Source organism: Macrosteles quadrilineatus, unplaced genomic scaffold, assembly GCF_028750875.1.
Source record: "Macrosteles quadrilineatus isolate MER2022 unplaced genomic scaffold, UCM_ALF_1.0 Scaffold_1__1_contigs__length_201487025, whole genome shotgun sequence".
Taxonomy (NCBI): domain Eukaryota; kingdom Metazoa; phylum Arthropoda; class Insecta; order Hemiptera; family Cicadellidae; genus Macrosteles; species Macrosteles quadrilineatus.
The window spans coordinates 194084905-194112550 of record NW_026542594.1 but is presented as its reverse complement, the minus strand read 5'-3'; the positions used below and the strand labels follow the sequence as shown (position 1 = coordinate 194112550).

The 27646-nt window shown below is 34.7% G+C and overlaps 1 protein-coding gene across 1 annotated transcript; it reads right to left on the bottom strand.

The window, feature by feature from the left end:
• Positions 1 to 7076: 7076 nt before the first annotated feature.
• On the bottom strand, positions 7077 to 15726 carry LOC129003644 (homeotic protein distal-less-like). Its single transcript, XM_054431945.1, has 3 exons — positions 15416 to 15726; positions 8386 to 8552; positions 7077 to 7277 (listed from the first exon to the last, which is right to left on the bottom strand). Exons 1-3 carry the CDS (start codon positions 15642 to 15644, stop codon positions 7077 to 7079), a joined length of 597 nt encoding a protein of 198 aa, XP_054287920.1. The 5' UTR covers positions 15645 to 15726.
• Positions 15727 to 27646: the final 11920 nt, after the last annotated feature.

Sequence of the window (27646 nt, the reverse complement as noted above, 5' to 3'; positions counted from 1 at the left end):
GTAAGTTCGGTGCCATCGGTGCGATCTGTGCGATCGGTGTGATTGTTGCGATCGAGGCGTTCGGTGCGTTCGGTGCGATCGGTACGTTCGGTGCCATCGGTGCGATCGTGCCATCGGTAAGTTCGGTGCCATCGGTGCGATCTGTGCGATCGGTGTGATTGTTGCGATCGAGGCGTTCGGTGCGTTCGGTGCGATCGGTGCGATCTGTGCGATCGGTGTGATTGTTGCAATCGAGGCGTTCGGTACGTTCGGTTCAATCGGTATGATCGTTGTGGTTAATTAAATAATACCTTCAACTGTGCATAGAACTAGAACTTCCATCCCTATTGTATAGTTGCAGCCAGGGTTACAGTAAAAATGCTGTCTAATTGAGCCACTGACAGTGTTTACTATTGTCAAGTGCAGGGTTTCGGTGCGATCGGCGCGTTTGGTTCGATCGGTTCGATCGGTGTGGTTAATTAAATAATACCTTCAACTGTGCATAGAACTAGAACTTCCATCTATATTGTTATAGTTGCAGCCAGGGTTACAGTAAAAATGCTGTCTAATTGAGCCACTGACAGTGTTTACTATTGTCAAGTGCTGTTTTTTGGTAAACAAATACTTTTTAACCAAACCAAACTAAAAGGCTCAACTTATTAATAAACTAAAACCTATATATATTTAAACGATCACAGTATCAAAAAGTATGACAGAAAATATAAATTTGCCTAGCTCACTCTAAAAGCGGCCCATTTAACTACGTTCTGTTGGATTAAACATTGGTTACATGTTTTTCAACGCTGGTATCCAACAGTCAATATACAACTACACTCTAACCCTCATTAAAATTAAACCCCCGATAATTGAATCAGATTGTAACTCTTGTGATTAAAATTTAAAAAGGGTCAAACTGGAAAATCCTCTATGTAATAAGAAGGACATTAATCCTGCAGATAACGAAGTGACTGGAGATTATCCCTGGAGGTCCTCTCGAGGGGGGGGGGGTATTGTTAGTGACCCTCCCCTACAATAAGTGGCCAGCGTCGCATGTGATTAATCTTGCAACGCTAAACAGCTGTTTACACAGAGTATTGAAAACCACCGACCGAGACCGAGATATCGCCGAGGATGACACTCATCGTGTTACACGGTTCACGGTTTTACCCACAACAACGCGGGAGGCCCGAGTTGGTGTCAATAGTGACAAGTCATAGAATATTGGTTGTTAGGATTGGTAGTTCGGATATTTTGGTAAAAACTATTACTTTTGGGGTACAACCCATCTATGTGTACCTTCCGTAGAATATTTGTATTAAGATACTCCCTCCACAGCATATCTGGAGACTATGTCATTTGCAATTTAACTGGTCGGATTTTCACTAAAATTATTCCCTTAAAATTGTTAGATTTATTATGAAATTAATTAGTATGAAATAAATTTCAAAATTAATCAAAATATATTTATCCACGAACAAGCAAACTGTAAAAGTGTATTTATTCTCAACATATGGGTTTTAAATTTACAGTTTTTGCAATGCTTCAACAAAGTATATAATTTTGTTTAAGCTCTACGTAATATTTTAGAAAGAAACTGCAAAATGTTACGTTTCGATTATCAAAAATGGTAAAAAAACTAATCTTTATTACATTAAACCACCCAGTCAATTACTAGATTACAAGGTGAAAAAGTATTAGGTGAGAATTTTAAATTGAATAAAATATTCTTTGAAGAGTGCATTTGGAGGATCTTTGAATATTTAGTCTAATCACTATTTATTGAAGAATGATAACTTTTTCTTTTATGAGGGATCCTCTTTAAAAATCGTAATTGAATAAAAACGTAATACACAAAAAATCATGTCTCAAATTTTGTTACAGCTCTAACTTCTAATTTCTACATACCATTTTTATTCCTATATAGCCTAGTCAAGAGAATGTTAAGAAATCATCTAATTACATTTTAAAGTTTAGATGATACGTTCTCTTTTTAAAATGGAGGCTGGAAATTGCATCAGTTGAATTTTGAACACATAAATAGAAAGGTAATTTACTGTGAACAAATTTTCAAGGGAAGTGGCGTAATGTCACAATCTTTTTGCAATCATGGTGAAAAGTGGACAAATATGTTTAATACCTTTCAAAATCATTCACAAGTAAACAAACATGGCACTAGGATTGATCCTTGAAGCACTCCAAATGGAAAAGCATTCCAATCCGACATGTAATTGTATCAAAATCTAATTATCAGGCATTTGATCTCTTGCACTTCACATAAATTCACATACCAAACATTGATACTTCAATCGCAAATACCAAATATCAGCCCTTCTTTTGATTTTATCCACTGGGTACACAATAAAGAACCTATCAGAATCTTGTTTAAAATCTACTTGCTGATCATAACTTCATAAACGACTAGTGTACCTGTTGCTCGAAATCGAGCAATTTTCAAGTACCGGTATTATACAGATGTTATTTTAAAACTACAGTAATAACGGTCATAATTTTCGATGAGTTAAAAAGGCCCGACTAAATACATAATTGACTAATGTAACTAATTGAAATACTCACGCTATAGCACTTTGAAATAATAAACGCTTCTTGTAAAAATATTTTAGAACTTTTTGGACCCAACCTTATTTTTTAGTGTTTTTTACACGTTTCCCAACTTAAAGCTATTATTACCAGTAAACATTTATTGCGTGTATTTATTTGATCTGACTTTAGGTAGGTTTACTTAACCACTGTGACAACACGAAGTGTCCATATTCTTCATGTTTTTTTTACTTCTAAAAGGTTGCTTAGCATAACTGGAAAAAATGATTCATCTCCCCAAGTGATTGTGTACCTGGATTCCTTACTGTGAGATCAGGCCTCTCCTCTACTCTTCTCATACGTATAAGATTTCCTATTAATTGTCTCATCCTCCTGTTTTCAATATTTCTCCTTTAAACTCAAGAAGTTGTCTGTTCTTCCAACAATACTGATTGACTGTTTAGATTTGTCTATAACCTCTTAAATATTACAAACATCAATATTTACTCCCAAAAAGCTGGTGAGTTTCTTTTTATATACAGCTGTTTTTGTAAAAAAAAAATTCTCGTGCTCGTGCCCTTAAGGGTAAGAGTCTTTAAATTCTAAAACCTTTATGCAAAACTACGAATTGGGACGAATTATTTGACACCTCAAACGTTAAAATCGATCCAGAAATAACGGAGGAGTTTTGTTCACAAAAACAGCCCTCACGTATTAATATAAGAGATTTTTAACCAAGAATTGTCACATTGATTGTTTATGGGTATGACGTCACCACAACAGTTTCAACCAGGTTGTAATGTAGAGCGGATATTCTGTCACTAAAGGTCCTCTAGTCGTTGAGAGTGTATCCTTCAAAGAGAATACCCAATCTATACAAGTTAAGTAAGATTTAAATCAAGTATCAGGAAGGGTCTGTGGAATGTAATTTCTTCGCGTTGCGCACGGACCGCGCCTGATTGCGCTCATAAGTCACAAGCTGTCTCTATCTCTCCCCCTTTCTCACCCCCTCTCTCTCGGTCTCTCTTGAAGGAGGTCTTTTTGACTTACTCATCCCCTCTCCCCTTCCAGTTCGACTTCTCTTCCTGGCTTATTTGATTCGAAATTGCTTCAGAGTTGTCCATGGATTTTTAATTTGTAGAACGTTTGAGGTTTGAGTTGAATATTTAATTTTACAACAGTGGAGTCACATTATATATATTTAATGCAGAACATTCTAATTTTTTTTTAATTATAATTTAAACTGTTTATGAATTTCTAGGCAACATTATATGCATTAGGTCTGTATGATGGAACCTGTCTCCTGACCCTTCGTCTACCTATGGGACCTCCCCTTAAACCATTGGTCCCTAGCTAGCCGTAGATTCAGGAGACAGGTACCATATACAGACTATAGTTTAGCCAACATCTTTTGCTAATTATCCCAGGCCAGAAACTGATTATTGTTTTGACCTAGGATTTTTTTTTTTTTTTTACTAGACTACTATACTCTGTGAGGTTTTTTGGTTTGTGAGGTTACTCAGATTTGGCCGAATTTTGTAACTTATTATGAAATACTTCCTCAATTGAAGAAAGATTTAGATCCCGCAACATTATGAAAGCTTTTCACTCTATTCGTAATGGAAATGTCCGCAATATTCCTAAATAATATAAACTCACCTACACTAAAAATGAATTTCAAAGGCGTATGGACGAGACTATTTATAAAAATAATTATATATCCTTCAATTGTTCGGTCTTATCATGGTCTCCTATAATACAAGGTCACGGCGAGGCAAAATTGGCAACGCCGCAACCCCGGCCTACCGAAACAGCAGTTGCACTAATTCGTAATGGAGCTTCAGCAAAGTGTTTGCGTTTGCAAGTTTGTTATTTCTGTTTTTACAAGGCAATCGGCCGGTGCGACGTTGCCACACCAACGCCGAGGCCTTGTATCAGAGGAGGCTAGGGCTAATACACATGTGGGCTATCAACCTATGTTTCCTTAGGATAGTTTAATGGGGTTTAAATCCATAGTATGTAGGTTTGGCAACAATGAGTGCTCGGAGAGATCGCTGCCTACTTCATTTCTGCGCTGTATTCAGTTTTATTGCCCCCAATTCCAAGTGTTCCGTGTTCGGAAAGGCCAGATGCCGCTTGCAGTTTATTACCGTGCATTTGCACTCCTGTTCGTCATCCCATTAACGGCGATTAGTTTATGGCTGCCGTAAAGCAGTTATTAATTTAGATTCGTTTTATGATTTTTATTCGGATAATTGAGACTTGGATGATGGCTAATTAGGGTATCAGAGAAATATTCGTAAACAGTTATAACTATTGTTTATGAAGTTGTTTTTTTTTAGGTTTTAGGATCACCGACTAAGAATTAATGTTGAAATGTCTGAGTTTACCCCAAACTACGGTCTAAATTTTACAAAATAAAATCCTTTAACATTGAATAGTTAAAATCATTTAAATCAGTATCAGAATCAAAATAATTTATCTGCTCTCAAAAATAAAAGATAATCGAAGTTTTTACTTCCAGTGACTAAGTTAAGAATGGAATTGATTTTTTTTTCTTTCATGTAAAATACGTCTACATTAAACCAAAAGAGGAAAAACGTTCCAATTTTTTACAGCAAAAATATTTTATATCAACAGACGTAATGCAATTTAAATATTTTTAGATTTATGTTGTTGGAACTGAAAAATTGAATTTATTTTTCTGTTGGAGTCCATGCCAAGGCTGCTAATCATAATGCACGCTCTTATGTTTCATTTGAAATTGAATCTGATAAAGTTGTTTATAATCGAATAGTATTAATATGAATTGACTGGATATAAACTATCATCACTCGATTGAGAATAATAAAAACATGTTACGAATCCAATTTAAATACTAACAATATTTACAACAAATTTCTGGTAGTCAGGCAAACATGATTTTCTATAAAATAATGTTCATAGATCTTCATACATTGCATTAATAAATTAAAAATGAAATATTGCCCAAAAGAAATTGCCACAGATTATACACATGGAACATGTTCACATTGTATTGTTACAAATAAAATTTAGATAAGGAAAATAATATAGTTTTGTTTTTATAATAATTTAATCGCAATACTATTTACAACATATAATTATAAGCGTATCAACACACATATCTAACAAGGTCTAAGGTCATTTCATTGATCAGACATACGAAGAATACACTACAATACTATTGTAGAAATACACTTACAAATTTTTGTTTGAATTACAAATAACACTTAGATTAGAATCGTTATAAGAAGGACAAACTTAAAGCTGATAGCTTATATTTAAAGTACTTACTTTACTTATTATTTTCGTTAGCAGTACGATTTTCCTTCGATATGATTTTCTAAAAAAACAGGTCGAATTAAATAGATAATGAATTTTGGTAGTTTATTTTATCATAATACAATTTTTATATTCACTTCTATAGCTTTTGATATTTTCTATACCATAGTAGTCAACTGTAACTTTTGTAGAACATTCCAAAACTGACAAACAAACATTTAAATATTACTCAATAACATTTCATTAAACTAAGATGGTGAATAAAGAATCCAAAATATATTTTCAGTTATACATTTCCATACAGTTATAACTTAAAAGTTTATAATTGTTTCCTTGAATAATGGAAACTACATGATTATATCAAATTGACGCGCACTTTTTAATAAATATTAGAAGAACTACCTTACTATAATAATTTACAAAATTCACATTCATTAACTATTTACATATTAAATACAAGTATTAACAAATATTTAGTGAGACACAACACATAATATTAACTACAGTAATTCTATTATGTTCATAATGTACACTGTTATGAGTTACCCCATACTGATATGTTTTATATTACATTTTTTCACCAGGACAGAACCGACATTTGTTTACACTATTAGTGTTTTATACATAAAAGAATTATATATGGCAACCTTATTATGTTTGAAGTACCTACGTACTCTTATGTATTTTCAGTATTGTAGATTGGTCAAATATTAATATTATAAAATTTTATCTTATGGAGTTAATGAAATTTTTATCAAATTCATAGATTATATAAGTCAAGCTATAGATTGAAAATTGTATTAACGAGTTTTCCAGTAATTTAATTTTGCAAATTTGTGGTATATATCTTTAAGCAAAGATATAACATTTTCATAATACTTATTTTCTTATTGTATCACATATTAGAAGAATTATACAAGCAACACATTTCTCTATTGACTAGTTAGTATTGGTCTTAAATTATCCGCAGATAAAATAAAAATTCACGTTAATCATTTAATAATCTAGTTAAGGGTACAGCCGCTTTTAGCATAGCATCTTCTAATACAAGGCAACGGCGAAACTTGGCAACACCGCAGTCCCGTCCTACTGTAACAGCTGATTCAGTTGCAATAGGCAGGACGGTACGACGTCGCCACACACCGGCCTTGTGTTATTGGAGGCAATGCTAAAGAAGACACGGTCCTAGAAGCATCACGATCCCTATATTGTTCGCTTCAGAACTTTTGACTATCACATTTTTCGAAGACCAGTCTCTACTCGTGGCTCACGGAAGGTACACCCGCAGCCAGGAAGTGCTGAGGGTCGTCCCCTCTGGAAGTCTCGGGGTCACTCTCCAGTTCTTGCTCCTGCTGAAGCCGTTGTTGTTGCTGCTTCAGCGCTGCCAACCTTTGTTGCTGAAGCTCCAGGTGTTGCTTTCTCCATTTTATCCTTCTGTTTTGGAACCACACTTTGACCTGGAATGAATAGAACTGTCAGAATGCGAACTGGGAAGAAATATTTCTAGCTTTACCTCTTACGACGGTTCCACCCACTGGCTGGTTCTACATAAAAGTACCTCGTGGCGTTAAAAAATGTTTATCGAGTTGAAATGAAACGTAAAATATTCACATAGATCCAAACTATGCACTGGACAAAAACTTCGTTTCTTTAAATTATTTACAAAATCATTTTGAAAATCCGTATATTAGTCTTTTTGAAATGTGATTTTAACTTCTAAATTAATAGTTAAAAATTAATTTCCCCCCATCCATTGAAACCTGTGATATGTTAAGAGCACAAAAAGCACACAATAATTAAAAACAAACTAGTTTTAGAATGTTGAGAATTTTTATAATAGAGGCTTGTTCAATCCCGAACTATATTTCAATCCAATTCGCCATCTTGAATTGAAATTAAGGCTGCTGGGTAGAACCTTTGACTATTAGTACAACAACTAGACATTCCATCCCCATGTTAAAGCTGTAGCTAGGTTTTTAATCAAATTTGGTAGTTGATTTGAGCCACCTACAGATTGCGCTGATCTAAACTACTGATTTCTGCCGTTTACACTATTGTTTTTACCAAGTCAAACTGATGGAATGACTTATTATGAGCTATAGCAACTGTTGTGACCCAGCAACTATGTCAGTAACAAAAAATATGGTACAATATAGAGTTTTAGAACCCTCTTCACCGAGTTTGATATTCAGGACTTCAAAAAATTCAAGAAACTGATTTCTTTCCATTGCAGATAATACAACAAAGCTTCCTCTACGAGAAATTTACCTAATGTCTTACTTTTTGGAGAAATATCAATCTTTACACCATATTAGGGACGGCATACAAGGAGTCAGAAGGAAAACGCAAATGAGAGCATATGTCGAGAAGAACAGTATATTAAAGGAGAACATAGGTAATCAAATCTGACGGCAAAAGCGTAATCCTACCAAACATTGCAGCGATTTAAAATTACTAACATGAGCTTGTTCGGTAAAGCTTGGTTTCCACTTGTTTTACATAAAATTGTGACCCCTTGCTAAAATACTTTATGCCATACATTATTTAAAGTATATTGCAGTGTACCTGTGCTTCTGTAAGCTGCAGTGCGTGTGCCAGATAAAGTCTCTCAGGCCCCACCATGTATTGTTGCCTCTCAAACTCTGCCTCTAGTCGTTCTAACTGCTCTGGTGTGAAGATCGTCCTCACTCTCTTGGACTTGCCTCCCTTCCTTCCGCACTCGCGGTTGTCATCTGGAAATATAAGTAAGATTACCCAACGATGAACAGTTTAATTTTTTATGTGGAAAGTTGTGTTTGATCGTTTTGTGGCCAGGATCCTCTCGGTATAGTGATCAATACAAGAGTGCTCCTGAATAAGTTTTGCACCTGTCTGGAGTTTAGGGTCACTCACATATTGCTAAGGATCTGGTAATTGTTTAAAAACATTATATTAACTATTTTACGAAACGTTTTAATACACATTCCTTATATATAACAACAACGCTGTTCAATACAGGTATTTTTAAAGAGCACATACACAGATACATCAAATCGTGTTAAAAGCAATGTTTTATTATACTTCCCAATAATATTTAAGGTCCAATTCGTCTGTCCAAAACTTGTTTGAAATGTATAGTGTAGATTTTCAAAGCCTACTAAGGTAACTCAAATTATGTCCTTTTATTTCAAAAGCTATCTAGGGTGCTTGGTAAATTTACCCCAGGGCCCCAGCTAAAATTACCACAATATTTCTTGTCTGTAAAGATCCCAGAAATCACCTTTTTACTGTGTAGTAAGTGAGTATAGGTTACAGAAGATTATTTTTTCTTTAGCATAAGAAACTATCCTCAAAACACTATTTCTTATAAAGTTGCTTTTTAAACCTTCCCGAAGTGGAGTGTACATACTAACATAATTCGAACACAACTTAAGTCGGAATGACGTTTAGATTTATAAATGAAATTCTGAATCTAATTTTCAAAGAGTTGAAAACACACAAAAATTTGCAACCTTATGTTTCCACACCTTATTGTTTGAACTGGATCAATATTTGCGTAAGAGTTATTGCGTCCAATTGAATAACCTCGTGTCTTTTCAATCCAATAACCCTTGTGAACCAGTTCGACCCGGTTGTTTCCAAAGCAGGGGAGCAAACGCTGCGGTTAAACATTCGACGTTATGAATTGATGCGATAATTACAGCTGACCCCCACGTGCGAATTTTAATTATGCGTTTTATGATTTTCCAGCACATTAAGCCCTTTACACACGTACAACGTGTCCGTAGCGCTTTCATTAGTTCAACCCTTGCTTTCCGCCCCATTTCTTCCCTGCCCGCAATCGTTACATTTGCTTTTGAATTCGAACGTCTGAATATAATTAGCGTTCATTTATCTTTCGCTTATTGAACGTTATATTTCATCCCCTGGTTCTAATGGATTCAAGTGGTCGTACATCAATATTGTTATTAGACAATGTGTTCATTTCGGTATTAGGATATTGTGAGGGGTTTTTTATTTGAAGAATTGATGAATTGAAAGAGCTGGACGACTTAAAAAAAAAAAGTGCTACAGCTACAGATACTATATTCCATATTGTTTTTCTTCACATGCTTCACTCTTTCTTCACATAGGCCTACTTACGTTAAAATGCAGTTTTGTATAAACTGTAAACAAATGGACTAGTGACTAGCTAGCTATAGCTAAACACCGGTTTTGCGTCTTTTTACACTAGTACAGAGAGAAAGAAGAATGGCTCGGTTTAAACATAATTTTATATAATTCAATTGACTACCGCCCGGTCAGGTAGTAGCAGCCAAATTCACTGCTGTGGTGCTTATTGAAGTAAGCCTAAATTAAGCCTAAAATGAACCTTACCTAACCAGAACCTAAATTAAAAATTTAATTCCCCAGGAAAAATTAACTACGTTATATTACCGGCAAATTACTGTCGTGCAGAGTTGACGGGGAAAATTCCCGTTTTCCCTCTTTCGTTGGTCGAGCGGTTGTGCCAATCATGCCTTTTCCAAGGTGAATTGACCCTACTTATTTCGCTCAAATGATTGTTCAAATACTGGCGATGGACAGAAGGGCCAAAAATGTGTGCCAATCGTCCCGTCCCCATTCTGATACCGTTCTTTTCGTCTAGTGACTAACCTTTTACAGTTTTTATGTAGGTGGAAAAATACGTAAAGCTTAAGTAAAACATTTTGATGTCAAAACACCAACCATTTATCAATACGGGAAATTTAGTACTATGAGTAAATGACTAAATGAAGGCGATTTAAACATCTAAACATATAAAATCAAATATATATTTGCTTTTTTTTATGTACACTTAACAACGCCCATCCCATATATATTGGTCAACAGTAATAAATTATTCTCATACTGATCAACACAGGCCTTAAAGGTGGAATTCTCGCTGCCTATCTTCGTGACTGTATTCCACAAATAGATTTATGACTAGGTAGCGGAGTGGTCATAACGCTAATATTATAACGACATGTACAGTATATGCTGGTTCAAATCCTGTAGAGAGGTTTTGCCATGATTTTTAGAACCGAAACTGTACGGATCTTAAACTTTAAATTACGTCACTGGCCCGAATGTCTATACTAAAAACCGCAACAGCTGATTGGTACGTTACAAGGCTGTCATGTCATTAGTTCACAACTCTTTCACTCGAATTCACCTCAATTTACCACAATGTCTGCCAACATTGCAATAAATTTGAACTAATTAGTAATTCAATAAGCAAAATATATATTAACGGAGTGTCGCAGCAAACCTGCGTACTTAACGAATTACCGTTATGTGTCAAGTTTCTTTATACTATGATAAGCCGTGTATATATTTTTTCAAAATTGGTTTTAAGTTTATTTTTATTATACCACCTATCAAGTATACAGCGAGGAATTTAAAAACAAATTGGTATGAGGTTATAGAACAAGTTAATAGGACAATTAGATGAACATTAATTATATTTAAGTATGCTGTAATGTTTAATTTTGAAATTTGCCTAATGCCGTAAACAATATTCACCACAAAAAACCCATTCTTTGGACATAAAGGCAAAAGTTATGTCCAATATTACTAACACCGTGTGTTTCAATATAGCCTACTACCATCAAAATTGTATTTTTCCCAATTATCTTACTAATATTATAAATGTGAAAGTTTGTGTTTGTTTGTTTAATCGTTTGAAGTTCAATCACGCAATAACTACTGGACGGATTGGGCTGAAATGCGGCATGATGTAGTTCACATTTCCAATTAACATAGGCCCCTCAAAAATCCCATCGGGCTCCGCCCCAGTGGCTCTGTGGTTCCCCATGTTAACCTTATGAGTATTCATATTTAAAAGGAATTAAAGAATTTAGTCAGCTGTTTCAACTTAATAAGTTGTTAAAGTTTCCTAACAGGGTGCATCACTATTATTATCATTTTTTTGCATTCATGGCAACAGCTTATTTTAACTAAGCAGCAACAAAAAGCTGTGATACACAATAAGAACTGTCAAAGTAGGATTTTTTACAGTTATGTTTATGTTAATCATTTAATTAATTATTTTGTGATATTGTGGGAATGTTTTATAATTTATTTATTTCTATTGTTTAGGTGCAGTAGTAGAACATCATCGCTATGATACTACAGTATATCATACCGTAAATTTAAAGAACCAAATTTTATCTAACTGTGTCCTCCCCTATTGCAAACGCAAGGCTTAAGTATAACTGCAATAAGCATTTTGTACTTATATGCCAACCCCCTACGAAGGACGGGTATTCTGCTCGTTGATATATATTTTTGTAACTCAATTCAACCGTGATAATTTTATTGCTAAAATTGTCTACAACTTGCATGTGAATAGGATTTCTACATCAACAGTCAAAGCTAGTATACAAAAAAGCTCATGTTATACTCAAATAGAATCCAAATTAAAATCTCGCATCCACATAAAAATATTCCAACGATCGTTGGATAGCAATGTGGATCAAGCGCAGTGAATCAGCTGTGCTCGGTTCTTTATAGGATTTTCAGCGGTAATGGGCTTTTGTGCATTTTATTTGCCCGGTTTTGATAAATGATGCCCGCCGTTGCATCGTAGTGAACTTTACAAATTAGCTTTGCAATCCGCGCCATTGAACGCCCGTTGATTGGCCGCTGTGTTGTGTTAGTGTTCATTCGAAAAGTCGATTAATATCGTATATTTGTATGGTCGAGTTCAAGAATGTATGCATCGTTTTATACCACAACGAGCTGTATATTATAGGTCATTCGATAAAACTACGCAGCTCATTGTTTAGCTTGATCTTTTCGAATTGCAAATTCGATAAACTTATCAGAATCGTAATTTGCATTAATAATCGATGCAATTACTTTCGATGTACCTTTGTGATGGTGTATTTTATCATAAAATTATTGGCAGTGTATTTTAAACATTTATGTGAGTTGCCTACACTACTTTACCTACGACAGTGTTTTTACTAAAAATCATTACCCATAACCTCTAAGGGAGGTTATGTTTTCATTTATAACCTCTCATTGCTATGACACACACAACACAATGAACAGCGATGCAATGAAACATTGTACCAAACACTAAATGCAACACTCAACAATTAAATTTGCCTGGCCAGCTGATTAGTTGAAGTTCGGAGCATTACGATTTTACTTCTTCTGTATCAATCCATGAACCTCGTTGGTCCGTTACCCGTGTTGTTATTCAAAAGGAATTTTTGAAATGTTACTTATAGTTAGGTTAGGTTAGTTAAGAACAGTTTCATTTCAGAATTTTGCTATCAACCCCAAACGGGATTTTGAATTGTTACAGCAAGTTCGGTTAGGTTAGGTTAGTTTAGAACAGTTTAATTTCATAAATATTAGTTGCAGGCAGATAAAGTGAAGTTTATTCCATCCATTTCACCTAATAAGGTTAAGAGGTACTACCGTTCCTAATACTAGGTTTTCTTTGTGTGCAACCTGTTTCCAAACACTATCAAAAAGTAACTGGAATAGGAACGTAATGCGACGCCATTTGGATACTTTTACTATTAAATCGTAAACACGCCAAGAGTGGCTCTTACATTTATGAATATGCTTCATTATCTAACATTCATTGTCTAACAATAAATTCTCATCTATGCCCATTTACCAGTTTAATGGCACACACAATTACACCTTTCTATGTAAATCAATGGGAGGAAATACATTTTGTGGTAAACAATTAAAACCCAATAAACTGTTAACATTATCCACGCTATTTTTCCAAGAGTGGTCTATCTCAAAATTGATAGTGGAATAATTCAAATGGAAGACTAGAGTAGATTTTATAAAAAATTCGAAGGAAATTAATCAATTGCTTATTTAGTTCTCGATAGAAACTACTTATTCAAATTATCATATTTGACAACAGAAACTTGTTGGAAATTGCATGTTTTAACAATTTGGGACCATTAGATGGATTACAATTATCGCGTTATTTATTTATTATTAGTTACTAATTTGCAATAATGTGTTTAGCGGCATTTTCTTTTTCATTAATTCACATTGCATAAAGATGTAGAAAGATTCAAAAGGGATTATACAATATTCTAAATTTCATAATCATACTGTCAATTCAATAAGCACGTCCAAATCTTGTTAAAAATAATTAATTTTAAATATTGGAAAATAATATTGAGTAAAAGTCATTCAACCGGAAAACACCATCAAAGTTTTTTTTTCAAATTATAAATTCAGATTATATTTGTGTATACAGTCAGTCACTAACAAGACTACAAGATTGCGCCACTCATCCTACACACATCTCCATTCATACTTGGCTTAAAATACCTATGTACTTTCGTATGGTCGCCATTTCAAAGTAAAGTATTCAAGGAATACCATTTTATAAAATAAGCGATGGACTTTTGAAATCCGTAGGGTATGTGTATGGCTGTGTTGTTTTACATGTTTTATAAACAAATAAATAAAATCATTTTCTCAGTAGGGCAAACCCTCTTGTATCAAGGATCGGCAAAAAGAGGAGAGGATGTAAGCAATTTTAATAAACGTATAAAATACTTTTCGGCTGTTTTTAAACCTGAATTCTCTTCCAAGATGTTTAAAATATATCTGTGACCATAAAACATTTTGTGATTTTTGTTAACCAGTCAAAATAATCTACAAAAGCGCTATCAGAGTGTCAATTATAATTATTACTCTACGTTAAAAATAATAATATACGTAGGTACAAAGTTATGTGATCTACATTAAAAACATTATGATTTAAGTAAAAACTGTATATTTATTTGTTAGTAAAAGGATTCACTATTTAGAACACATTCGGAATTTATTCTACAGCAAACCAATCAATAATCATTAAGCTCGATAATTTTTCCATAAGTTTTACTATCTGTGTTTTACCAAATTTCTATATACCGTATGATTGATAATTATATCGTTAGAACTTATTTATTTATTTAAAACTGCTGAGGTTCCCGCTCAATTAGTTTAACGTCTTTTGGTGTATATTATAAAATATGGTAGTATTTAAATGTTGTTATACCTAATTATTAAGTTTATTTAACGATATTACAAAAAATGTACAGGCTAAAGTCAATGTAATAGTCTGTGTATCGTTGTCTAAAACTAACCAAGACTGCTAGTATCAAGTTGACTTAGTCAACTATAATGTCACAGAAATTCAAGAGAAAAACATTTAAATATGTAGAACAAAATCATTAAAACGTTAGCATCTGATGACACATATAAAAACAATTGGACACAATATACACGGATAATAACACAGCTATTTATATAACAGGTAATTTACAAACAGGCTTGTGAAACAATAGGACCGGTTTCTGATAAAGATTTTAGTAGTATTCTGCATCTTTTAGTGAAACTGTGCAAGCTATAAATTAAGCTATGAATGCTGATTTCCGTCTTAATTACAGCTACTCACTTTTAAAATGAAATTTATGTAGCACCTCATGCAACACCCAAATGTTTATGTTATTTAAAAACTATACGGAAAATTAAATGTTCCCAGGTCAAGGTCTTGCAACTAGACCTTCGGTGATATCTGATTGTCTATAAAGTAAATTTGATAATAATAAACAATTCTCACCATTAATATTCCTACTGGAGTAGTCTATAGCTGTAGTAGTGGAAGCCGCAGCCGAATGTAGTCCCAGGATAGCATCGATCGTGAAAGACTTCCCCGGAGTTACCGGTGGACTCGGACTCCCACTGTCGCTTCCAGAAGACGGCCCCATCAGCAGCAAACCTGGGTGGAAATGGCTCAAAGGTTTGTAACCCAGCAGCGGGTTCTGCATCATCTTGAACAACTCCGTCATCTCGGACTCCACGGTTCAAATCATCCAAACAAACACTCACTAAGTATTTTCCACTCAACTTACAATCATGTCCGAAATACACGTGATCACAATATACAATATACAAGTCCTTACACACGACTGTTTGAGTGCTGCAGGCTAAATGAGACAGCTATGAAGTAGGGTTGACAATCCCCGCGGAGGCCCCGCCCCTCGCCCCGCCCCCCCCCTCTTAATTATGTCCCCCCTCCACCTCAACAATGCAGCAACAATCTTAGGTTGTGGTCTTTCTGATGAACCCTTTCATAGTGACCATCTTCATCCTTCCTTCATCATTGTCTCCTTATCTACTGTTTACGGGTTGGACTTCACTTTGCCTTGGTTAGTAGATTTACCTCCTAAATGGGTCGTGTTGATTGTGTATAAAAATTAATTGTGTATTTAAAATAAAGGTATATGTATTTTAGGGTGATAGGCTCTAGCTTGAAACCATTTTGTACAATTTCTTCAAAGAGGGGGGGGGGGTGGCATTATTGCATGGATAGAGAGAGCCATTGGTGAATAGCAGGATTCGACCTGGCATTTCGTGGACAGAAGCCAGCGCTCTTCCACTATACCAGCTCACCCCCTTAGTCATACTATAGAGTGTATAAATAAACGGTATCAGCATTCTGACACATACTTTCTCCCATAAGTTTGTCAACAACCTTCATTATGTGTAAGCGGTGAGAGTAAATATACGGAAGTGGGATTTGTACAATTTTGTTCATAATTTAAAGGTCTATTACATACTAAAATTTTTATGGGGGGTTTTATGGGGAAATAACATAATTTACAATAACTTTTGAACCGTAATTTTTACAGAAATGGGATAAGTCTGATTTTTGCAAACACTTTATCGAGGAAAATAAGTAGAGTAGTATTTATTAGAAAATGTTTTGATGAATATATTGAAATGGCTCTGCCGTTGAAATAAATATATAAATAATGAAAAGTAAAAAGCAAAGTCAGAATGAGTGTATTTTCGTTTTACTTTACAATTTGGAAAGAGACAGTATGATTGTCATTCATATCAAGATAATTAGTTTGGTTTTAAAATGCTTAAGTATATCATATATCTACACCCTCCCTATCGTTAGCAATGCAAATTTAAAATGAATGTAAAAAAATATTCCAAAGCAATATTTGGCAAAACAGTGACAGTTTTTTGTTTTGTTTTACTTACACGGAATTTAAAATAATTAGGGTCTGATTATTGAATGAATAGTAAAGTATCCCATAAGTTAGGCCTATAATCTATGAAGTTTTAAAACATGATACATTTTTTGTTAGATTAAACTGTATGTTTATTAGTTTCTTTTAAAACATAACAAAGTAACTTTTGATTTTTATTACGTTTTTTTATTTGTTACATCTCTTGCCCCTGAAAACGTTGCGCGGCAAAACACGAATTACAGCCAAGTAGCTATATCACGTCTCTGCGCCGTCGTACTTTACTTGAACTTGCAATCAATTACCAATTTGACTGTACAATTTGAAATAACAATTACACATAGACAAACTTACTGTGATAACAAATCGATCCAAATTAAATTGATCTTGATGTGTTGGTCAATGATTCGCAACTCTCTAAAAAACACAAAAATTCTCCAAATACTCTAAACAATAACTACTGAACTAATGCGAATTTCTTTTAAGTTGTGTATGGTAGTTTGTTGTCATGACAATTTTTATTGTGGATTTTACATGACTTGTTCATTTTATGTCCCCAGAGGCCAAAAACACAATTCGTTCAAATTTTTATATATGTACAATAAAATATGTATATATACTTCCGTGAACGTAATAAGTTTAGTAATTTTTTTCCGATTTTGATGAAATTTGGTTTAAAGATGTAATGTGGGATAAACTTGAATGATTTCGCGAACCAGCATGATCGGTCCATGGGAACAGGGTTTTACGGGGGGTGTTATGGGGTAAAAATGGATTTTTCTCATTTTTGACCCTCAAAACACAAAATTTCCCAATTTCTCTCTAGGCCTTTTTTAAAGAGATTAAAAAATAAATAAATTTAGTATATCAAAAATGTTTTTGTACGGTTTTTGGTAACAGAGAAAATTAAAAAAATAATTTAATTTTAAAATTCCTATGTTATTCTTGTGTAGAATATTGTAAAATGGTGTCTTTTGCTTGTTTATGGATATTTTTTTTATCAAACTTGGCAAATTCATTTATTTTACACTAAGCTATTAATATTTTACAAATAACACACTTTAGTTTCTTTGTAGTAGCAAACCTAGGTACTCGTTAAACCTAATACTATTAAAATAGATTTAATTGCAAATCAATCCAGACAAAAAGAAATTCGCTTGGTCGGCAGGTTTGCTGCGGCGGGGATATTTTGTATAAATTCTGTGGCTTTTTGTTTATAAATTCAAACTACTTTTTAAGTGTTTGGATTGGGCGCAACATCTTCCCGTCGCGAAGCACGGATACAGAAGCTAGTTGTTACATAAATACCTGATTCCGCGTTTATGATCAATTTACAGTTTTTAAACTCAGATTTCATATAACAAAGTTTTCAGTGGCAAGAATTTTATTCATACATTGTAGATTAACTCACTGATAGTTTTTGTCCCAAGAGCCCTAACAAAAGCCCTGAAAAGCCAAAATACTGTTTTTAGGGTATTATTATACATATAAAAAGGCAACACTAAATACACTAAATGTTTATTTAGTGTTGCCCAGCATATAATGATAAAATTCTGCTACGTTCTCAATGTTTTAACTCAAATTTAGTATCAAAATAACGATACAGTATGACCATATAAATTTATTTACCAAATTAGAATTTTTTTCCAATTAATAAAATGTTGTTGGTATGAAAAGTATTTCTTTTATAAAAAGTATTTATTCCGTTACTACTTCAACGATGATTCAATTACATGTTGGCTTTTAGATATTATTGTAAAACTACAACGTACTAATTTTTTTGTAGATAATTCCAAAACCATTATTTATTGGATAGGAAAAATATCCACGACACATGCTTGCCACTTCAATTTAATCTTCAGTTGAGTTTTAGTTTCTGTATGCGTTACTTAAGATCAGTTAGAAATTATTTACCTCGTGTATTAGCCTACCTACATGTTTTTTTTTTCATTCAACTTTTTTCCAATTCATTCAACTTTTTTTTCAAAGTAGCCTAAACGAAACCAAAGCATGCACATAATCTCGAAGCTGTAATCATTCTCTGACATCGTTAATTTTCATTAAAATTTAATAGTTTTTGCACAAACGTTACAAAACTGTTATAAAACGTTTTTGATTGATTGACATAGCAGTAATTTGTTTCAACCATAGTTGTGTGGTAATTTGTATCTTGGTACTGCAATTCAATAGTAAAAACTATAATCTTGTGTCTATTATACTATTTTAAGGGCCAAGAAATGCTTAAAATTTTGTCGGACTGATGTAGTACGCAGACATATGTGAATTAATACATCTTGATGAGAAAATTTAAATCGGCGTCACGTTTACAAAAAAAAAATTAAAATGTTTAATTGAAAACTCTACAATACAAGTCCTTTTTGGACTGAATACCATTAATTCTGAATTCATATACTGTAAAACCTATTGGATCTACTACGAACATTATACAATCTTAAACATTTTAGGCACCAACCCCGTTTCTACGATGATGCCGCAACCCCTAGTTCCGAAGTAGTGTTAAAATACAACCCTAGACTCGTGCCTAGCGTCGTAGGAAAAAAAACAGTTTCTACTAATTATATACAGACGTTTCTAGTGACAAAAACAAATCGTGTACTCATGTCAACTATTTTTAATTTAAAAAAAAAAATGGTTCTCCAATATTATGTTGATTTCGAGAGTTTCCTTGAAAACATGACTTTATTTAATTGAACTCATACTTTTATAAGCTACAATGGTAATTGTAATAAAAATATTTGTTAAACTCATTACAGTATTAATCATCCCACGCACAGTATTCTGACTCTGAATCAATTAGAAAGCCAACGAGAAAATCAGCGTTGGACATATTCAGACTAATTCGAAGCCACAAATAAGTTTGCTCGGATCGAGTTATGCTTTCAATAAAAACATTAATTGCCGCCCTTACAACCCTTGTTCGGATTTGTAATAACATTTTTCGCCACAGAGGGTTGGTTATTGTGCTCATGACAAATGCCCCCCTTCCCTTTGGTCCCTCCCTTTCACCCCGTCGACCAATAGCGTGCTCCCTCACACACACGAGCGTTTACACACACGTAGGGACACATACTTACAACATCATTACAGGGGGTAAGTTGCGTCGAATTGAGCAATCTTGAGCGCGGTTAACCTTAGGCTATAACTATTGACGGTTGGATACTGAAGTAGATATATATTTGGACCAGTTGTAGCCTATTTGTTTTACCCCTGCTGCAGCAAGCCTGCAGACTAAGCGAATTTAATTTTGTCTTTTATTGGATTTTTACTAAAATAATATTCCCTTGAACATGTCATATTTAATTCCTATTTAAATAAGTGGTACTGTATTTCATCACTAGGGCGTAAAGAGACTCTTTTCGACGAGAGCACAAGTTTTACGATCGAGGCGAAGCCGAGGTTTGAAAATCGAGGGTTGAAAAGACACTTTCCCCGTGTGATGAACTATACTTTTATCGTCTTATTGGACCATTTTCAGCAAACAAAACAAAAATAGTTTTAATGTAAGGCTAACCTCTTAAAACGACTTCCAGCGTGTTTTCAATTTTCCTAACGCAAGCAACCAGCTGTTCAGTAGGGCTTGTTAGGTGATAAAATCATTTCGTCTATTACGAGTGTGTTAGTGTACGTTACATTCTCGTTATTTCAAACTGCTGACAAGAAAGCAATAAGAGTTGCAACCAATTTAAACAACCGATACATACTTCCGAAAACTGCAATTGCTTACAATTGAAATTTCTGAGTCAACAACAGGTGAATTTTACTCCGATACTTCCTAGGTCTAAAAAGGCTATTTACACCCTAGAGAGTAAAAGAGATACTTTAGACCCGCAACACATGCATTAAAACGGCTGGTTTTCTGCAGTATGACGAAAATAACATGATTTAACGACTACTTAGGTTTGCAGATACAGGGAATGAGAAAGTGTTTTGGTCAAATATTAACCAGTAAACATGTAGTATGAAACAAATTTTCCATGTTTGATCAAGCAAACTACAACAGTTTTTTTAACAAGTTTTGGGAATTTCAAATGTACAGTGCTTTGAATTTTTCCGTAACCTTTATCCTGCCACAACGCGCCAACATAAAACATTATTATTGTTTTTAAATACATTTACTTTTTTCTCCCAGAAACCTTTAATGTTGCAACAGCGCTTCAACATAATTGTTTTGTTGGGCTCTACTCGATGGTTGCATTGCAAATCTGGGCACTTTAACGTTTTAAGGATAAAAACTTGAAAACCCCAATTTTAGAAAAATTTCAAAACCTTAACACCTTGTTTCCATGACCCGATCGCTGGTTTGATGCTTATTCAAGTGGATCCAGACCTACGGATTCAAATTAAAATATATTTCATTAAGATGTTACAAGATATTACAGCTTGGCCTCACCAAGTTTACAAGACTTGACGGCAAGGTCTAATTGATGCGCAAAAGTAAAACAACATTTTACATATTTATTCCTAAAGTAATGAATTTATCTAAAACTACTGATTATAAGGCAGTTTGTGGCGGGCTTGTGCTAAATGTAATCAAAATGTACTTAAATTACTCGAGTTATATTATTACTAGCTGTAACCCGCGGGCTTTGCCCCGTTTAACTTCTTAATTTTCAAGATGATCTCGTTTGCATGGCTCAATCACGTCCTGGTTGAAGTTTGTTCGCTACGCTCACTCACCTTTAGGTTGGAGCTCGTTCGCTGCGCTCACTTTCCTTCAGGTTAGCTCGTTCGCTACGCTCACTTGCCTTCAGGTTAGCTCGTTCGCTACGCTCACTCGCCTCCAGGTTGAAGTTCGTTCGCTACGCTCACTCACCTTTTGGTTGCAAATTAGCTGTTGTCATAAATGTTAAAGAAATAATAGTGCTGCACCCTGTTGGTAATCCTTGTAACTTTAATGCTATTGAACATCATAGAACAGAACCAACTTGTTTAATTGAAACAGCTGTTAAGATTCATTAATTCCATTTCTCATAAGGTTAACATGGGAAACTCCAGAGCCAATGGGGCGGAGCCCGGAAGGATTTTTGGGATAAAAATGTGCCTATATGTTAATCGGGAATATGATCTATCATCATGCCGAATTTCAGCCCGATCCGACCAGTATTTTTTGCGTTCACTTGTCACAAACATACATCCATCCATACATCCATACATCTAAACTTTCACATTTATAATATTACTAGCTGTAACCCGCGGGCTTTGCCCCGTTTAACTTCTTAATTTTCAAGATGATCTCGTTCGCATGGCTCAATCACGTCCTGGTTGAAGTTTGTTCGCTACGCTCACTCACCTATAGGTTGAAGTTTGTTCGCTACGCTCACTCACCTATAGGTTGGAGCTTGTTCGCTACGCTCACTCACCTTTTGGTTGCAAATTAGCTGTTGTCATAAATGTAAAAGAAATTATAGTGCTGCACCCTGTTCCTTGTGATAATAATGCTATTGAACATCATAGAACAGAACCAACTTGTTTAATTGAAACAGCTGTTAAGATTCAATAATTCCATTTCTCATAAGGTTAACATGGGAAACTCCAGAGCCACTGGGGCGGAGCCCGAAAGGATTTTTGAAATAAGAATATGCCTATATGTTAATCGGGAATGTGAGCTATCATCATGCCAAATTTCAGCCCAATCCGACCAGTATTTTTCGCGTTCACTTGTCACAAACATACATCCATACATCCATACATCCAAACTTTCTCATTTATAATATTAGTAGGATAGTAAGATTGTTTTAGTGAATTTCCCAATGGGGAATAAGCTATTACCATAAGATGGTAAGACCTAGACCCGGGGGCGATTTACTTTTTCGTTTTGAGGTCCCCAGAGACCAAAAACACTATCCGTTCAAATTCATATATAATATATATACAGGGTTATTACAAATGATGTTCATGATTTCATACATACATGAAATATAGTTTTATTTGTTATAGAAAGAAATAAAATGGTTACAACTTTTGAAAAACTCAAAAAGTTTTGACACAGATACACAGAACTGTAAATGCTCGATACGGAAACCCCTTGTGGTACGTCAGATGTCAATAATGTAGTCAAGCTCTTGCTAGACTTTGAAAAGTGTGTCTACGTCTATTGTTTCGATAGTTTTGATAATTCGTTGCTGGATCTCAAGTATGCTTGATAATGGTGATGTGTACGCCTTATCTTTGATGTATCCCCACAAGAAAAAAATCAGGGGGTGATGTCCGGAGATCTTGTAGGCCAGTTCAGGGGTGTGTCATTATTCGGACCACCGAGCTCGTTCCATATCTCAGGCAGTACATTGTTAAGTTCAACCCTACTACAGGTAACATTCAAATGCAGCCATATCTCTTAAATTTCAAGTGACACTTGCCAATATAGTGGTTACTAGGAGGATAATCGTTAAACCTGGTTCTTAAGTGTCGTTGCACACTAATAACAGATTGGTTAATGTAATATTCCAACTGGCAAAAAGCTTTCCTGCCTTCAAATTCAGCCTTTACACAACACTTACAACAATTGACTTGACAAACAGCTGATATGCACCCAAACCAATGTAAATGAAACTTTATGAGTTTTTCTTTCCAATGGTACCAATTAAAATAGTCTTGAAACAAATTAACCCAGTAATATTTATAATCAAAATCAGGAACATCATTTGTAATAACCCTGTATGTGTCCGTAAACGCGATAACTCGAGCAAAAATGATCCGATTTTGATGAAATTTGGTACAAACGTGTAAACCTACGTTTATTCGAACGAGTTCGCGAACCATCAGAATCGAACTATGGGAAGTGGGGTTTATGGCGGGTTTTATGGGTAAACACTGATTTTTCCCATTTTTTACCCTAAAAACACATTTCATAGTTTCTCTTCAAACCATTTTCTAGAGCTTAAAAAGTTGATATATTTTAATCAAATTTGGCAATTTTGTTTATTTCATACTTAGCTATCAACATTTCTATAAAAAAACACCCTAGAATGCCTTCCCTGTTGCAGCAAACCTAAGTACTTACTATAATTAATTTTATTTAAATAGGAAATAAATCTGACAATTTTTAGGGAATATTTTAGTAGAAATCAAGCCGGGTAAATGGAAATTTGCTTAGTCTGCAGGTTTTCTGCGGCGGCGGTATTTACGATTACACATTGATTAGTTTCCGAATAAATTCTTCCTTAAGGGAAGCAAATTCTATTTAATTTTACGAAACCCACACGGGTTTTTCTACTCTCAAGACAGTCGGCGAGCAGACAGTCTCGCACAAAAGAACAGTTAATCGTTCAACCGGACAATACCTCAAAATTGTTTGACAGGACAACTCCATAATGGGATTAGTGTTTCTAAACAAGCCCGTGTGTTCGCTAATAAGGCGGGGATGACTCCCGGAAGGTCTTGGGACTAGTGTTTTGTGCGACTAACGGTACCCGGTAGCTTCTTGGTATCCCTAATAAACTGACTAGACAGTGGACAGTTGTGACTGATGCCGCCCTGTGGGAACCGTGTCTAGAGGTTTGATGAACTAAATCTTCGATTCTGGGAAAAACAAATGTATATCGTGTCAGGAGTGGAATGAGGGAAAGAATCCCAAACACCACTATGCTAGTGATATTAGATTAGTCCAATGGAAACCAAGGCAAAAATGTAGAGGTTTGATGAACTAAATTTTTCGATTCTGTGAAAACAAATGTATATCGTGTAAGTTAGAAGTGCAATGGGGGAAAGGCTCCCAGAACACCACTATGCTAGTGATGTTAGATTAATCCAACCAAGGCAAAAATGTGGTTCGGATTCCACTATGAACTGAAGGTCCCTTAAACTAAATCTCTGATTCTGGGACAACAATTGTATATCGTGTCAGGAGTGGAATGAGGGAAAGAATCCCAAACACCACTATGCTAGTGATATTAGATTAGTCCAATGAAAATCAAGGCAAAAATGTGGTTCGGGTTCCACTATGAACTGAAGGTCCCTTAAACTAAATCTCTGGTTCTGGGAAACCAAATGTATATCGTGTCAGGAGTGGAATGAGGGAAAGGCTCCCAGAGTAACACCACTATGCTAGTGATGTTAGATTAGTCCAATGGAAACCAAGGCAAAAATGTGGTTCGGGTTCCACTATGAACTGAAGGTCCCTTAAACTAAATGTCTGATTCTGGGAAAATAATTGTATATCGTTTCAGTTAGAAGTGGAATGAGGGAAAGAATCCCAAACACCACTATGCTAGTGATGTTGGATTAGTCCAACCAAGGCAAAAATGTGGTTCGGATTCCACTATAAACTGTAGGTCTCTTAAACTAAATCTCTGATTCTGGGACAACAATTGTATATCGTGTCAGGAGTGGAATGAGGGAAAGAATCCCAAACACCATTATGCTAGTGATATTAGATTAGTCCAACCAAGGCAAAAATGCGGTTCGGATTCCACTATAAACTGTAGGTCCCTTAAACTAATTCTCTGATATTATTGATTCTGAGTGCAATTAGGGAAACGCTCCCATTAGATTAATCCAATGGAAATTAATTGTACAAAATAACAAAAGCAATGGTTGGGAAAGGGTTCTTGTATTCCGATCGCCACTCGATATACAGGGTGATCAAAAAATGTGGGGACATAATTTACATAGTGGTTCCTTGGGTCAAAATAAGTAAAAAGTGTGTGTAGACATATCCTACCTCGTTCCCTTCAGAGTATGTGTTTTCGCAAAAGCGTTTATTACTCCGGTTTGAGCTTTGCAAAAATGTTTACCTTTTTGGCCACTATCTTTGTGCACAATGTGAATAAAAAATTCAATTGTTTAAAAATGGCAACTATGTATGCCAAATTCTATTGAAACAGAAAATATTTACAAAATAATTGCAAAATATATCCAATCTAGTAAATTTTTATGTGCATTTCAACAATATCTTATAAGACGCTTAGTTTGGAGAAATAAACACTTGGGAATACATTTCTTTCTAGCTACCCTTACAGTATTCTCTATTTTAACAATGAAAAAAAAAACGTTGTTTGGTACAACTTTACCGTACGCTGGATATAGCCAGAAATCAATTATTCCCAGTTATTCTTTGTCCAAACCAAGCTTATAAGCTTATAAGATATCGTTGTAATCTGCTTAGATTTACTAGATTTTAAGCACATTGACATTTGAGTTACGAGTTTATAAATTCTTTTGTGAAAACCCCATAAAGGCATACTTACGCTAAACGGAACGAGATAGGGCACATGTTTATACTGTATAATCTTTTTTGCTTATTTTGACCCAAGAAATCACTACGTATATTGTGTCCCTACATTTTTTGAACACCCTGTATATTTGATACAGGTATATAACACCCAATGTATTAAGTGATGAAAGTTATTTCATTCCAGGCCAATTAATACAAGCTCAATGTCTAGTTTTACCATAGACTGCAATTATTTAATGAGATCACTGTGCAACATAAAATAAACGGACACATACTTTCAATCTGACACATCTTTAAATGCCACATACAAGACAGATGGACAGAAAAAGAGAATTTGTTTACAAATGTTCATTTTGTATTTAATCTATTATTTAATGGGCCAACATGAATTTTGTGATAATTGTTTTTAAGCTGCCATGCAGATAACCATGTTTAATGTGTCATTGGTTAGGTCGTGGCCTGTAGATTTGCCATCAAACAAAAATGTTTGAAATTCCATCAGGGCTCTGCCCCAATGGCCTTCAAAGTTCCCCCATGTTATTGAGAAAATGTTTCTTTACATTTGAACATGTAATGAAACACTAATATTTGAAACAGGTCATACTGAAATTGAAATTTGGAACCATGAGCTATAAGGATTTATTAGATTTGTAGAAAAGATAAAAATCTACTCGGTTTATTTGGTTAAAAAAATTGGCTTTTCACTGCAAAATACGTTTATGAAGGTGCAATGAATTTAAAAGTCAACTGACAGTACAGCAGTTACACTTTGTTAAATAACAAGAGCTACAATAAGCTATAATAAGTTCTATTTATCTCTAATATATAAAATTCTCGTGTCACAGTGTTTGTCTGCAAACTCCTCCGGAACGACTTCACCGATCGTTATGAAATTTGGTGTGTAAATTCTGTAGATATGCGAATCGGACGTAAACTATTTCCCGCTTCGAAATTCTTAAAAGGGCTCCGCCCCAGTGGCTCTGGAGTTTCCCATGTTAACCTTATGAGAAATGGAATTAATGAATCTTAACAGCTGTTTCAATTAAACAAGTTGGTTCTGTTCTATGATGTTCAATAGCATTAAAGTTACAAGGATTACCAACAGGGTGCAGCACTATTATTTCTTTTACATTTATGACAACAGCTAATTTGCAACCAAAAGGTGAGTGAGCGTAGCGAACGAACTTCAACCTGGAGGCGAGTTAGCGTAGCGAACGAGCTAACCTGAAGGCAAGTGAGCGCAGCGAACGAGCTCCAACCTAAAGGTGAGTGAGCGTAGCGAACGAGCTCCAACCCAAAGCTGAGTGAGCGTAGCGAACGAACTTCAACCAGGACGTGATTGAGCGATGCGAACGAGATCATCTTGAAAATTAAACGTAACGGTACTTTCTTTCCATCGGTCTGTCTTAGGGGAAACCTATAACTTAGGCGATACGAAGTTCGCCGGGTCAGCTAGTATTAATATAAATATATTTCCCTGTGAAAAAATAAAATTAATTTTTTTAACAACATATGGGCTTTATGGGTTGCCATGCTGGTGACGAAATAACAAGAAAATATGAACAGAAAATCAAAACAAATGAAAGAAATTCCAATCACATGTTTTATATACAGTACA

What these genes read in the sequence shown, in the direction of transcription:
- LOC129003644 (XM_054431945.1), bottom strand. Translation starts at nt 15,644, where the DNA reads ATGACGGAGTTGTTCAAGATGATGCAGAACCCGCTGCTGGGTTACAAA. An exon ending in CTCCAGTAGGAATATTAATG is followed by an intron (nt 8,553 to 15,415) that starts GTGAGAATTGTT and finishes TTATATTTCCAG; the next exon opens with ATGACAACCGCGAGTGCGGA. An exon ending in TGCAGCTTACAGAAGCACAG is followed by an intron (nt 7,278 to 8,385) that starts GTACACTGCAAT and finishes TATTCATTCCAG; the next exon opens with GTCAAAGTGTGGTTCCAAAA.